At 34.9% G+C, this 17,298-nt stretch overlaps 1 protein-coding gene across 1 annotated transcript in view; it reads right to left on the bottom strand.

Moving 5' to 3' along the window:
* LOC149806443 (uncharacterized) overlaps nt 1-17,298 on the bottom strand; it is a 121,635-nt gene that overhangs the window by 21,610 nt on the left and 82,727 nt on the right. The window contains exon 3 of the mRNA XM_089979837.1: nt 8,889-10,004. Within this exon, the coding sequence (XP_089835963.1) occupies nt 8,889-10,004 (1,116 nt within the window). The remainder of the gene's footprint in view (nt 1-8,888; nt 10,005-17,298) is intronic.

The raw sequence follows: 17,298 nt of genomic DNA on the forward strand, positions 1-17,298 counted from the left end.
GATGAATAAGGTGCCAAAACTATAAAAACTGGCATGCATTCGTGCATATTGTATATTGTTATTGGAGCAGTGATAACCCATCGTCATGCAGTTTTGGCCAAATGGTCATTTTACACAATTAACATTTCACAGAGAATCTCAAGATACCCCGGTTTATCTAAAGCGCTCCTTCACTCAAGATCTGGAATGAAAACGGAAGGAATTATATTGGGAGTGAAGTACTGGACTGTATTCTTTGTTACCCCTTCTGTGCTTTAATAGTTTTAAAATGGCGATGACGTTTCAATACTAAATCGTACTATTTGACATGTGATTACCAAACTTAGAACAAAGTCTTGATAGGTTTTATGACTTTATCTGAGTACATGTTAGCTCCCGTATTTACATTTTTTACACACTTGCAGTGGGTTGGAATATAATCTTAAAAATCCTTTAGATTGTCTACATTTCTGCATCTCCTTTTTGGTTGGACTTAGCAATTTCCTTGGGTGTATCCCTTCTCGTATTTCACTGTCATCTTTGGTACCAAGGCACCGATAAGCCGCCTTTAGTCTCCTCGGCTTATTAAATTTAGGCACGGAAAGGGTTAGGGTTAGGGTTATATATCAAAGGCCATTGTAAAACCAAGACTGCATGCAGATAAGGATATGTTGAGACAGTGAAGAAAGTAAGAACATCGTTGTATCCCACTTGAACGCTACATTACCAAACATTAAAATAAATTCTTTTTTTAAAAATGCAGAACTCCGCAAGAAATATAATGTTTAAATGGTAAAATGCTAACAAAAGAAAATTATGCAAAATTCTAATGGATTCAGAATAATTTCTGGGTGCTTAAATATTTTTTTATTTTGTATCTTTTACCAAAACATATTTCGAAAAGCACGTAGAAGAGGTTCTTACATAAAAATACTCAAACTTAAATTTTAAAAAATCATTACAAGTATATAATTTATCAATGCGTTCATACCATTGGATCTGTACAAGATAAATAACAGGACATTAATAATGATTAATTTCCTTATACATGTTCCATTTGGAAAATAGTTAGAAAAAAATGAACAGTCTTTCAAGTGTTCGTCACAGTTTTTTGTAAAGTAGGAATTCAACGGACAGGCACTGACATGCAATACGTTTTTGTTTACAGTGAAATATTCACTCATGATAAACTCTTGTATTAATTTCCTAGGATTATTATATTTGCCCATTTCAGATTCATTACCTTTTGCCTCGTTGGAAGGTTTCCCAGGCATAGCATAAATCCCTGACTGATATATCAGAACAAATGTGTTGCTCATGCACAAGCATATAAGAGATTCTATATAAAAAAAAAAATCCGCGTCAACTGGAAGGTGGATATTTTATAATTTTACAAACAAAAAAGAAAGTCACAAAATCCACGTTACTATTAAACTTGATTCAACTAGTCGATAATTTCTAAAAGCTCGAGATCAAGGTCCATAAATGATTAATGGAAGGACCTAGCAAAGTATGGGTGAGATGATATAAACGTCTGCTAAGTACTGTGATAATTACAGTATACATCTTCGTTTTCAGACGTGCTTCCAATGTATGAGACATAATGGTTAGAACGTTTATGTTTCAGACATGCTTTCAAAGAATGAGATAACGGTTATAACTTCTCGCAAATTAAGCTGATAATGTATGCAAATGACCTATCAGAAGCAATCTAGAAAAAGGCAAACATTGTAGATGGATCAAATCAGTCATCTCTGAAATCGAGATAACTATGTTTAAGAAGGAAATATGTGGGAATATATCACTGTAAACACTTCTTTTGTCTGTTATTGCAAACGCACCTGTTTCAGCAATTCAGCATCATTAGTTTGTTATGTCATTTGTTAGTATAGCAAGTTAACGAGCAGGCAACGAGACTCTAGTGGTTAACGAGCAGTCAACGAGACTCTAGTGGTTAACGAGCAGTCAACGAGACTCTAGTGTCACTGTTAACAAAAACATGTACTGATTTCAATAGAACATAAATATGATGATGTTAGCATAATTATGTAAACAAAACTCTACATAAAATGTGAAAACCATCAAACGAATACATTGGCAAGACCCATCCGATTCTCCTGCAAACTGACGCACATTATACATCGATGTTCATAAAAACATATAAACAAAACATCCTCGAAGGGACTGAGGATCTGCTACTCGAAAATAATTTCTAGGAATTCAATAAACAAACCTTCTTTTTATCTTCTGTGTGCTGAAATCATCTCTGATAATCTTAATCGATAACATTTTCATCCACCAAAGTGGCAACAATAAAACCAAGAGTTTTAATTTTTGTGGTAGGCATATTTTAGGCTATATCGGAATCATTTTCATTCAGGACCAACCATATTTCACAAATGGTTTCCTGAAAACCCATGTTGATATGAATTTTTACTTACAAAGAGTAGGGGTAACAGGGCTTTCAAGATGATCTGCGTGTTGGCCATACCTGATGCCACACTATATCATTTTCATTCAATACCAACCAGATATCATAAGAACAAGTTTTTCACAATGACAGCGGTGGTGACCATAGTAGATGTCAGATCATCACCGTTTTCATTTATAATCAACTAGATATCATAAGAAGTTATTTAGTGAAACCTGAAGGTAGTCATTGTCAACAATTCGGGTGGAGAAGCTATAACAAGATTTTCAAGATGACATACATGTATTTGGTTCTTATACTAAATGTCCTGGCGCCACAATATTTATTTATGATGAATTGGCCATCATAAGAATTTTCTAGTGAAAGCCCCCTACTTATATGATTTTCTTTTAAGTGGAATAGCAATAACAAGATTTCAAGATGATTGCGACGACGACGACAATAACGTATGCTGTCAGATCGACACCATTTCCATTTAGGACCAGCTAGACATTATGAAAAGTCTTTTAGTAAAACACCCACCCACGTTGACATCCATTCACGTGGATTAGCAATAGCAAGATTTTCTCAGAAGGACAATTTTAACTTAGGAACAATTAGACCTTGAGATAAATGTGGTTCAAGGCATTCCTCTACTCAATTCAGGAGGAGGTTCAATGCATTTCTGGACGTAGTTCAGGGGAGGTTCAAGACATTCCGCTACAAGGTTCATGAGGAGGTTCAAGACATTCCTTCATTTAGTTTAGTTCAGGAGGAGGTTCAATGCATTCCTACGCGTAGTTCAGGAGGACGTTCAAGACATTCCACTACAAGATTTATGAGGAGCAGCGATAACAAACTTTTACTAACGGACGTCTCACGGCAGAAAACATGTCATGCTACAAGATCTTTTGACCTGTGACCAGCAGAGCCAAGAATATAAATCTCAACTATTTAAATCAGAATAGAATTCTTAGTCGAATAATTTTTTTTTATAAACGGACTGAATATTCATTAAGGCGCGATATCGTGCAAATTGCCCCATCAATTTTGAAACGAAAACGAAATATCTGAGTTTTATTAACATGGTCAAAGATTATACCTCCATGACGCAAAAAGGACTGAATCATTCAATGAAGTACATTATAACCTCTAAAATCTCCTTGACCTTCCTGCAACTGCATGGACGCCTAATGGAGGCGTTCTCTTTACCCTGGGATGCGTCTTGTTGAAGTGTTCACTTTGAGAAGGTCATGGGCCCTCTATAAAATATATTTATTAAATATCTGATATTGTATTTCAATGACTATACCTTTTTTTATATAACATTTTCCTTTGTTTTGTATGCGTTTTGGGGGCTGCCTTAACAAACTGGTACTAAATGGTCAGAATGGCATCGATGTAGCTTCGAACCATACATACATACATATATCTACACATACATAAATACATACATACATACTTACATAAATAAATACATACATACATACAATCATAAATACATACATACACACATATATATACAAACAAATTCATACATACACACATACATACAACATGCATGCATGCATACATGCATACGCACGCACGCACGAACATACACACACACATGCATACATACACACACAAACATATATATATATATACACACATAAACATACATATATCATTGCTTACATACATACATACATACATACATACACACGTTCATTCATACACATACATACATGCATACTCGCACGCATAGATGTTAAAAACGTTAAAATTAAAATAAAAAACGTAAAAAAAATGCTTTTTCTCTCGATAAATAAAAAACGAAAAAAAAAAACGTTCCAGTAGTTTTTAGGCAACACAAAAATCAATATTTTACTTATTTACACGCTATTTTGTGAAAGATATTTGTCATAATCTGATGACTAGAAAATACTCAAAAAACTACAAAAATTGGACTTTATAGCATGCGAAACGTTCCAAAAAAGGGACTGCAAAAGGTTCAACACAGCGTCATCTTCCAATGTATACACGCCTGGCCTACACTACCAGATATCAGCACTATGTTGTAGCATGTTTACGTAAGGTATCGTAGGCTAGCATCATAGATTCATTATTGATCGATATTTGTTATCTAGAGTATGACAGAGGACAGCCTGTATGGCCGATGATAAAAAAAATGGAAGTACCAAATATAAAAAACGCCAAAAAATAAAAAAAAAACGTAAAAACAACGCGTTTTTCGAGGTAAAATAAAAAACGAAAAAAAAAACGTTTTTATCATCTATGCTCGCACGCACAAACAAATACATACGTACGTACATACATACACACATGCATACACATAATCACATACATATATACAGTTACACGCATAAATATATACATACATGCATATACATACACCCATGAATACATACACACTTACATACATACATACATACATACATACATACATACATACATACATACATACATTTGCATAATTGCAGGTATTGAGATATTTCGTTTTGTCAATACGGTAGCTGACACAGTATTACTAATTGTATTTTTGTCACTTTTCTGTTTTATTTTATGATCTTGTATTATCCTGAATTTGATTAATCTGATGTAATCTCTTTTGAAGAGGAAATAAAGTCAGTCAGTCAGTCAGGCATACATACATACATACATACATACATACATACATATAGACAGACAGACATACATGCTAGACTTTGTAGTATAAAAATTTATAGCAAAATTTAAAATATGTATTGTTTACTGTAGCATTTGTAAGTGCAAAATATTTCTTTATATTACTGCATTATTGGTAAGAAAATCGCATTGGTCATCACGGTGCCTTTCAATACGCATTACAAAACAATGAATTTAAGATGAAACATACGATAAGACAGGTTTGGAGGTTATATGTGCTTTCATTTTCAGATGCATACATGCCAACCTCCCAAGAGGTATATGCGAAGCGTAATTTGGGCATCAAAGTGTAATTTACATGTTAAATGTCATAATTACAGCACAGTGTATCAAAAATATACATTTATTTTCGCTTCTAACCTCGCTCTGCAGCTGATCAAAATTCTTCTCACAAAGGGCAAAATCCATGTGTATTAGAACCAAAATACAAATTGCGAGGAAAAGTTCATATTTGAAGAAACCCGTCTTTTTTCTTAGAAATGGGGCATAAACAGTTGCTATAAATAGAAAATAAGGAATGTACTCTTTCTTATGCAGCAGTCATCTTTAAAAGAATATTCTTAAACTCACGAGGATAATAAAAATGGGAAAAACCATTTGTATGGCTTTATTTTTATTTTTAATGTACCAGCTTTATTTTTATTTTTAATGTACCCAAGAAGCTTAATCCATATATATTCATCCTTAAGACTTAATTTGGTGAAAAATAAGCGTAATGGCTGGCATGCATGCAACCGTCATCCGGGTGATTTACCTGACTACTTTAACTTTACACCCGGCTACTTTAAACAAAACCTGTATCCCCGTTGTAGGGGGTCCCCCATACCCAAACCCCCGCATACTTTGCAAACTGCCCACCAACTTTAAATCTAATAGAAGGCCCTAAAAAGAGGCTGGCACCGAAACCTCGCTCGTATCAGTGTAGCACGCAGCCGTTGCAGCTTCGCAAAATCGGAACAAGCCTCGAAATGAGTGACAAGAATTCAAAAAGACAATTGCCAAATTCATAAACAACCTTTGTGTTTGTATGCATTTTTTCGGCATTTTAGTTGGATATGATTTTCCGTTGGGTATGATTTGCTTATTCTTATTGCTGCTAATAAAACAATAAAAAATCCCCATTGAAATGGACACTCTGAAACAGGTGTTTATATGTCTTGAAATAACATATGTATGGCATGCGTTGCTTTCCGCTAGTGGCTTATTCAGTTATGCAATAAGTTTCAGAAGTTTAATGTCTAATAAATACAGGTCATAGTTTCGTTTTCACACATTGAGATTTATTTAATTATGATGCTATATACTGCTGGTATGTCGCTATGTAAGCTACTACTTTCATCACCTGACATGCGGCCTTCAATGAAAGCTATGTACTAGAAAATATTTTATATAAATTGAGTTCTTTCTAAGAGAAAATTAGGCAAGGATACAATTGTCAAAACAAGCCGTGATCTTTCAATCAACATAGGTCACATTATTTACCCAAGAAAGTGGAAAACTGGTCAGAATCATACCCCCATTGCGCACTCAATGTAAAACAATTTAATTTTGTTGTTTCCAGAATCAATATATTATTTTGTTTATAATAATATCGATAACCTTGTTCCAGAGGATTGGGAAGGAACAAAACTTAATTCTTTATCATGATGACTTGTACTTCCATGCCATTAACTGGGACGAACCTACTGCAAACTCCAAACAAGTGACTTAATTTAGTGACTTTCACACAAATTTGATTTGAGCACTCGACAGAGCTATACAGAACAGCTACTCACAACGTTAAAGTGTATGACGATAAATAATTATAAAGGAACTATACCGTGAGGCACTACCGCCATGGCGTATGAAAGCAAATCAATGCATTGATTAAATGTTTAAAAATTGGTTCCATTGAACACTTTGCAAGAACATGTCACTAGATGGAATCGTCGGATCAGATGACCTTGAAAGTTATGACAAACATAGCAGTACGCAATACCATATATATTCGCCTAATAAGACTAGTCCAACTGTAAACCGAACAGACCCTGATTCGCCGTCGCATAATACACTGGCAAGTCTGGGTCTATGCAGCCTGTTAGGAGTAATCAGTAGAACAAATTACATTGACATCATCTGCAGGCATTTTTGCTACGGCGGATCAAGATCTGTGTTTGCAGTTGGACTGAACTTACAAGCAAAAATTAAGATAACTTAGAATTAAGCAAGCGCATGCTTGTGTGTGTGTGTGTGTGTGTTGGGGAGTGCATACAGGAATTTAAAAAACCGTCAAGAGTGGTTCCTTTTGGACATAACTGTGGCGAAAAGCCCGTTGATTGATAAATTAAATAAAATGGGCATCGGAAATCAATATATTCTTACTAATAGGTTTTCGCATTATGCTTCTTTGCCTCTAATGAGTTGAATAATATGATTAGACTGGTGCCTTTCATTAACTACAGTAATAGAAAAACTGAACTGAAATTGCTTTGATTTATGGTTCTTTGGTACAAGGTATCCTTGTGGAATGAGTCTTTTATACCTGGAGAGTTAGAGTTCTTAAATTAGGTAGTTATCAATCGTGGGACTAAATAATTCTTTTGGCTAAACGTTCCAAATATTATTATAGATTTTGTTAATAACTGTTCCAAGTATTTAATGTAATTTGGTTTTCTAACTCAAAAGTACTTTGGTACTTTGTAAATTTAGTTTGAGTTGGGTATGAATAACCATACTTTGAATATATAATAAAGTCTGGCTTTATCCCGCACGCCAAGTTTCAATATTAAATACACATTCTAAATATGATATTCAGTTTTGCTGTTAAGACTGAATTTAATTATTATGCACAGAAACTGTCATAAATAAGGACCTTAGTAGTGCTGGAGAAAATCCATACATACCAGGGGGAAAAAAATATAACGATAACAGGATCAAACTCGGGATCTCTAGTAGGTAGATACATTAAACTATTTTAAAATTCAATTTATGTTAGTTTTTAATGGTGGTATGTTCCCACTGGTCAATAAACATGGTAACCATTTTAAAAGATTCCAAAGCCATTATTCGTGCCCATCACACGATATCATATAATTTTGTGAATTTCAACACAATTCTATGATAGCTGGATTTACATACTTAACAAATAAATATCCAACACAGTAAAATGCCATCAAAAGTATGTTTCCTTAACAAAAATTAATTAGACTGTTTTGGTGCCAGATATTGAAGAAAATGAACTCTGCCTCGATGATACGATAAATAATATTCTTGTATTAGACGTAAAGTGGGCCTACGAAATATAGAATGCAGTGTTATAAAATTGTTTGGTGTACAAAACTATCTCATCATAGGGGAGAATAATGTAACGGAGCATTATAAGAGTACTAGATAATCTATCGCCACACCATTAATCCACATTTCAAAAATAAAATGCTACGTGAAAATAATTCAGGAAAAAACATCAATACTGGCAGGACATGGACATTGCAGAAACAAAATTTGGTGAGGCCAGTATGGTCACGTGGTTATAGCCTTGCACATGTTTTGGTTTATAATTGTAAGCTCTTATTTGTCCAATTTAACATTATCGTTGAGTTTTCATTGTCCTAATAAGAAGTGCGTTCAGTTGACAGCAAAGATGTATGTCATTGTAATCTTTCTAAGACCGAAGTGCTCTGAATACACACCATCGTAACTAAAGGCGTACCAATATGCTGATACGTTCCTGGTTTCAGAAGACTAAGTTTTAATTTATCAAACGCTACAAATGGATGGGTAACTCGGTATATGGGACAAAATGTCCAAAAAATGAAAATGAAAGGTGACCTACCTGTATATTGGCACTTAAGACAGGCTGGGATGACGTCATCCTGCATATGGATTCATCGTCAACATCCAAAAGATTCGTGGCGCTTGGGTTGGAAAGACCTGGTAAACTCTTGGAATCGCAGCTTTCATTGCCTGAGACAGACTTACTTCCATCACTAGTCACTTTCATCACATAGGGAGGGGGACTTCCGCACTTACTATCCTCGCTGCCATCATCGTTTGCATCGCTCCTGTGACCTGTAACACTGACCTCCATGAGGTCGACACTGCGTGCAAAGGCATCCCGCAGATTTATTGAATGGAAGGACACTATACTACCCGTTCTCTTCGCCCTCTCCAGCGCATCTCTTCGTTTAAGGGCCTTTTCTCGCCGCATCTGATCTTTGTAGAACTCAGCAAAATTATTAACAATAATTGGAATTGGGAGGGCAATAACTAGTACACCGCATACACAACACACACTACCAACAATCTTTCCTAGAGGAGTCTTGGGGTAGATATCCCCATAACCAACGGTAGTCATGGTGATAGCTGCCCACCAAAACGTCTCCGGAATGCTGGTGAATTTTGTGTCATCTTCGTCTTTCTCCGCGAAATAGGCAAGACTTGAGAAGAGTAAAATAGATATTGCTAGGAACATAAGCAAGAGACCCAACTCTTTGTAACTTCTTCGCAAAGTGTAACCTAGTGATTGTAGGCCCGTAGAATGTCTAGCCAATTTTAGAATTCTTAATATCCGCATGATTCGAAAAATCTGAACGACTCTCCGCACATTCTGAAATTGAACAGTTGTATTCTTGTTGGTCTCTGTAAGCCCTAATGATATAAAATATGGCAAAATCGCTAAAAGATCTATAATGTTCAAAGGTCCTTTGAAAAATTTCCATTTATTTGGAGAAGCCCAAAACCTGGCAAGATATTCCAGGGTGAACCATCCAATACACACTGCCTCGACTATGGCCAGATGATGATTGTCTTGTGTATTGTCCTTTTCGCTTGGTGACTTAGTATTGTCATCATCGATGGGAGGCGATTCCTCTTGTAACGATGGGATTGTATTTAGCGTCAAGGCGATCGTAGAAAGGACGATGAACAGGATTGAAACAATGGCCAAAATCTGAAATGTACATAATTAATCTTTAGGTTGGGATAATCGGTCAAGAAAGATAACTCCTAGTCAGGAATCGGATAAGCATGCCCATGGAAAAGATTACATGTCCAGACAAATCTGCTATCTCTGAGTACGATATCTGGAGGTGAGTCCATATTACTTTACAACACTTAGTAAGGGATGGACAGAGCAACAACAGAAAATGCACTTGACAATGAAGAGGCGTAGGAAATAGCCACTGCCATAGCAATGCGTACAAAACCAACTGAATATGATGAGTAAGTATCATAGGAATAAAATAAAACAATGAGCTTTGGCACAGATTTTAGGCACATGTGGATTGCGTACAACACCTTTAAAAGACTTCCATACTAAAAACGTAAAAACTTAGCTTTAACTACATCTACCTGATACATAAAAATCAGCAGTCCAAGCAAACTGTACTCTTTTATATTTTCTTCAAAAGTGATCGAGAAGTTTGCTGGGTTGAAAACGAGTATTTGTCATCTTCTCCTGTTCATTATTGAGAACAATACCACCACCAAAACACGCAGAAAATATACAATTACAATGCTAGGCTTGGAGGCAGCAAAGGTGCTCCAGGAACGATACCTTGTGGCAGGAATTTTAAACCCTACCTTCGCAGAGAAGAGAGAAAGAGGAACAATTAAGTTGAAAATGGGAATTATATGTGTTGGATACACAAATGCACTAGTTATTGCGATGAGTTTTCCAGGAAGAACCAAAGGCTAGCTGAAAAAGACGGGAAAAACAGACAGAAGAAATGTTCCATTTTCGAAAGAAAACATTCCACTGGTTTTGGTTAAATTCAAAACTACAAGAAATACACAAAATGGACTTGCATGCAAAATTTTGTTGAAATAAATTCTTTTCAGCCACAGCGTCATAAAAAAGAAAACATCTTAGATCAAGTCCTTACAACGTCACGACAACTTCACAATTGGAAACTAAAGAAAATGTTTGGCCTTAGCAATTATGTACGCAAAAGTGATTTTATAATTTCTAACAATAAATATTAGAAGAAACAATATTTATGATGCTGGATATTCCGAAATTTAATAGCTGTAATGTTCCAAAGCTAACCAAGAAATAACTTTTCCAGTTCAGTTCTATATTTAGTCACCCTACGAGTGTCGCTTAAATACGGCTTCATGTCATGAGTGGCTTATAAGATAATCAATAAAACGAATTCCAGATAATGTCATACTTTCCGTACAGTATTTCTGGTATCTAGTAGTTCACGCTGTTTCATAACAAGAGACAAAATACATAATTCTGACTTTTTAAAATAAAGGCTATTTTTTCTGTTTTCCCTTTTTTTTACTAAGATGATGAAATTATCGTTCCTCCTTCATGTCCGACCAATCAAATAACAAAATTTATCTAACAAACAAAACGTAAGCACCAATTTACATGCGATAAATACAAAAATTCCAATGTCATGGGATTAGATGGAACCTAATGCGGTTCTTGAAACAATAAAAATAAAAGTTGTTTTTTTTCCAGGTGATTCCAACGTGGTATATTAAAGTCACTATTATCTTCAACTAACAAACGACATTATTTACAGATTATAGAGTATTGTCCGAAAAATAAAAAGAAGCTCAATGGAGCTTGTGTCAGTTACTGACAAAATAAATCTGTTCAGGATATAACTGGAAGGGAAGTTAAGATTCGTGCAAAGGACGGTATGTCTTCGGTTATAAGACAATCCTAACTGCAAACTGCACAGACCCATATCTGCCGTCGCAAAATGCGCCAGCAGATATGGGTCTATGTAGTTTGTTAGGATTAATCAGTAGAACAAACAGCATAGGCCTAATCCGCAGGCGTCTTATGCTAGAGCATATAAGGATTTTTGTTGTTTGCTGTTTAGTCATCTTATAAGTGATTACATACGGTAAAACCTTACAGCGGAAAAAACTACATACTGAATGAACATAACGTAGTTAGTTGATTACATCCCAAACCAAAAAGCGAATGAACACTTCAGTGCAAAGCTATACTCTTGTGCTGATCACCTTACTGTTAATAGGAGTGTTGACATAAAAGTAGCAATCGTATTCAAAAGTAGCAAACATAAGAAACGTGAGGTTGCATGCGAGGAAGGAGGGGTTAAAATGTTTGTAGTATCAATTTGTGTGCCAACAATACACTAACAAGTGAAAGTAAAAGATAGGGTAAATCAAAATATCATGGTACAATATATAAACAAATTTTAAAAAAGATGAGAGAAAAAAATGATGGAAATCGCGTTATCACTGCGCATGTGTGAAGATGAATAAAATATACAATATGTTTTCTACACGAGTATATTATCTATAATAATAACCGAAGATCTATTTTTTCCAAATCATGCTCTATCCAGTTAGAACGGAACAAAATAATTTGTAACAAAACTGAGGTCAAGCAAACAGGGTGCGTCAAATAACAAATCAGCGTTTTGAGGTACTGGTGACGTGCATTTCATTGACGAGTTAGTCTTTAAACGGACTGGTTCTCAAAATAGTCTCGTGCAAAATTTTCACCGTTGTCTTGTTTTACGTTGTTTCCTATAGAGAACCAGTTCGTCTAACATACCTATTTAAAAGCAGTAGTATCTGGTAAAGAGAACTAGAGATCGATGATAAGAAGAATGAATCAATGATGGGAAATATGGATCGGTGATTAGAAAATGAAATCGATGATCAAAAGATGGGATCATTCTGAAGGAAATCCTATGTAAAATCCTTTCGGAATGAGGACACTTTTGAATTACTAAACCCAAGTAGGATTAAAGTACTCTCAAGAAAATCGATTATGACGATATGTTTGAGACATATATTCGATTGTGACGATATGTTTGAGACATATTCAATTGTGACGATATGTTTGAGATATATATTCGATTGTGATGATATGTTCGAGACTTATTCAATTGTGACGATATGTTTGAGGCATATATTCGATTGTGACGATATATTTAAGACATATTGGTAAAGACTGTTAATTAAGAAAACCAATACGTTTCATCTTGTTCGGGTCTTCTACGGCACACAAATACAACTTGGATATTTGATACAGACACAATTGGAGAAAAAAGTTCTTTGTCCAAGTACACTCGAAAGTAACCATTCCAAGCTAATTCGATGGTGGGATTCAAACCCGCACCAATTCGGTCAGAGTTGGGCACTTTAATCTTTGAGTCATAGTGAGTTGCAGCTGTCGCCTCGTACAACACACAGGACGGTGTATTTGGCCTAGAGTGTCTCGTGCAACATACGTGACGGTGCAGCAGGCATAGAGTGTCTCTCACAAAATAGAGGACGGTGCATCGGGCTTAGAGTGTCTCCCTCGCATGATGAGATCCGTGTAATATAATGAATAATAAACAAAATGACAAGCAGAAAATATAAAGATTATATATATATATATATATATATATATATATATATATATATATATATATATATATATATATATATATATATATATATACACATATACATACACACACATTGTATATGCACGGTTTTTTTTTATACATAAGGAAATATTTCCCATGCAAATATTGACACGAGTGGTAAAGCCATGCCTGACAATACTAAATGACTAAATGATCCCATTTCATCATAAAAAAGAATATCTTTTTATTCAGTATTTTATGGCAAATACTGTTGACATGCATGGCGTATTTACATTCTGTGTCAGTGGAGTTAGCGGCTGTATTACTACATGATAAAAAAATATTCATACCCTTGGTTAGAACTGTGACTTTTTCAAATTGATCTCAATCAGGTAATTCTTAGATGCCGTGTACTTTGTCAAATAAAGGACTGTTTTTATACGAATAATAAAGGATTTGTTTTCTCCTGTGAACACATTCTCTTAGAATGATGAAGTGAACTGCTGGGGTGGGATATCACGTGGTGGTCGGAGTCTTTAACTCGTATCGTAATATCTCTAAGCAAAAGATTTTAATAATTGCATTATTATGATTTCATTAATTTCTTGTTGTAATTTCTGCATTGAAACGTGGATCACGTGGTCTTGGCAAACATACAGTCTAGTTAGTTACGATAAGCTGCACTTGATTATTAAAGTCACTTAATTCTATACGATCAATATTGATCCATCCACGATTTCTCCCTCGTTTTCAAAACATGATTATGAATGTAACAACAATGATTCAATTCCTTATTAAACTTTTATTTTACTGAGTTTGTCCATAAAAAGTTTTACCGATTTGTCGTTGAGTGTGACTGGTATTGGTGGCAATGAATACAGAAATTAAATGGTTTCAGGCAATGACAAATCGTCACTAGTCATCAGGAAACTATTTTAAATTAGTTAATATTTTAAACCGCTGTTTCTATTTAACGCTTGTTAAGACATATTTAAATTAGTTAATATTTTAAACCGCTGTTTCTATTTAACGCTTGTTAAGACATATTTAAATTAGTTAATATTTTAAACCGATGTTTCTATTTAACGCTTGTTAAGACATTTTTAAATTAGTTAATATTTTAAACCGATGTTTCTATTTAACGCTTAAGACATTTTTTGTTTCACTTCGTACAGTGCTGACATATATTAATATACGTTCATCTTGTGTGTTTGTGTGTGTATGTGTGTGTGCGTGAGAGAGAGCAGAATTTAACGAATTGGTCCTCGTGAGAGAGAGCAGAATTTAACGAATTGGTCCTAAATTTGTAAATATAACGTGCATAAGGGCAGACATACTTCTAAAATAGGAAAGGAATGAACAGTTAGTTACACAAGTTAATATCGCTAGTGGCAGTATGACATTTTTATCGTCACCTTGAATTTCCAAGAGAGGAATGGTGGAAAGCACATGTAGTTACATAGGCTGATGTTGTAAGTGACAGTATAAACGTTTTGTCCTGACTATAAATTTCACTGACAACTACTGTTCATTTCCATATCTCATTATGAAATACATAATAAAACTGTACATCCATTCATTCTTCCTTTATCCTGACGTGTTTTCCGTGTATCATTTTTAAGAAGCTGCAAATGAAACTGAAATGAAAGACTTCTAACTCACATGCTACAAACACTTTTTTAGAATAATCTTGCATAATTAAAATGTTTGAACGTGATTAAACTAAAATATATTTTCTCACCCATATATATATATATATATATATATATATATATATATATATATATATATATATATATATATGGGGGCTCTAAAACATTTTTACCGAGCACTCGTCACACCTTCTTCATCATACAAACACAGTATTGCTTTACTACACGGCGTACTCTTTAACAAACGAACCACAGGTACCCAATGCAAGATGGGTTTATATCATGCAAAACATTACGTTTCTAATACACGGCTCCTTAGATAAACATATAATATATGACGTAAGGTTTGTTACTAGATATTACAGTTACACATAAGGCCTTTGATTTCTTAGTGCTATTCGCGTATACGGTGAAACCTACATTATTCTACACGTCATAATCATCCTTCTCAATAAGCTATCACATGTTTATGAGTTAGGAAAGAGGCTAATTAAGAGACGGAGAATGCCGAAATGTTACGATTTTCCTCTGTACAGATATGCTACGCATTCCCCATATCAGCCGTGTTTCTAAGGCTGTGGGACTTAAACATTCACGCCAAAGTTGAAATGCTAGCATATATTTCTATGAACATCTAATTACTGTCGATGAAACAGACGGTAAGAGAAGAATTCAAATCGTCTCAATTTCCACCAATTTTCGTACTAAATGATATATATTATATTAGTTAAACCCCTATCGCAGACAGCTAAAAACTAGCACCATAAAAATTATTGCTGATTGGGCAAATAAATTGGAACATTTCCCCTAACAGATTTCGACCAATCGGCTATTGCAACAACATTATCGGCTTAATAAATAGATTAAAACAGCATGCAGTGGGTGAAAGTTGGTGGGAATAATCGGTTGAGGGATTTAAAATACCCATATAGCCTATAAGTTGGCAACATTTTCTCGTGAAACGTAATTACACGCTTTATCTGCTGGCATCTCACCTTTCACATGACAATGCATCAACACAGCTTCAGTCTTACAAATACCGGTCACCAAGGCAACCGTAAAACTGCATAGCCAGGTGAAACATCGCAAACTTTTGAGTCTGTCTTTTAATTTCAGAGAGGTCTGACTCAGAAATTTGTGTTATGCCTCACTGAAAGGGAGTCTTTCACCACATCAAAATGGTGTCTAAATTACTAAAAAGTATCCCTGTAAATGCAAACACATTTAAGAAATGGAAAAACTGTGCAAGAGTGACAAAACATGTTCACAATATTTGTGTAAAAAAATGAAATCGTTTCCGGTGCAACATATTCAAGATTAATAACCTAATGACAGATTAGGCACACGTTAGTGATGACAGATTAGGCACACGTTAGTGATGACAGATTAGGCACACGTTAGTGATGACTGCTGCACGCCAAATGTTAAGTGATTTAAGTGATGTTGAACACCAGCGCTTGGAATGGGTAGAATATATATATATATATATATATATATATATATATATATATATATATATATATATATATATATATATATATATATATATATGAATGATGGACATAACAAATTTATACTTTGTCGAAGCATACGTGTTTACCCATCATACAAGACATGTGTACAAGTCAGAGCTTTCCACTGGATAACGAACTCGGATATCAACAGCAGGTCTTTCTCGACCACTGTATCCTCCAAAGAGGCGTTACTCCTCACTGCATAACAAAGTAATGACCATTTGTCAATTATTTTTTTGTTAAACCTTTTTGTGAGGGAAAGGACGAAGACTTTGTTTTGAAGCTACTCTCATGCTGATATTATTGTAATAATTTTTAAACAAATCCCCAAAATTCTTTAAAAACCTGCAAAGTGAACTTTCTTCATCCTACCACAACTCATTCACCGATGACCGTTACTCGCATAATATGGCTGTAGTTATCCAAGGTTATCCGCATATAGCATGTACCGACTATTACGTGTTTACTATGGCTGTACTTATCCAAGGTTATCCGCCTACATCATCTACCAACTATTACGTGTTTACTATGGCTGCAGTTATCCAAGGTTATCCGCCTACAGCATCTACCGACTATTACGTGCTTACTATGGCTGTAGTTATCCAAGGTTATCCGTCTACATCATCTACCGACTAGTACGTGCTTACTATGGCTGTAGTTATCCAAGGTTATCCGCATACAGACATCTACCAACTATTACGTGCTTACTATGGCTGTAGTTATCCAAA

Source organism: Sinohyriopsis cumingii, chromosome 1 (genome assembly GCF_028554795.1).
Source record: "Sinohyriopsis cumingii isolate HCF-2022 chromosome 1, ASM2855479v2, whole genome shotgun sequence".
Lineage (NCBI taxonomy): Eukaryota > Metazoa > Mollusca > Bivalvia > Unionida > Unionidae > Sinohyriopsis > Sinohyriopsis cumingii.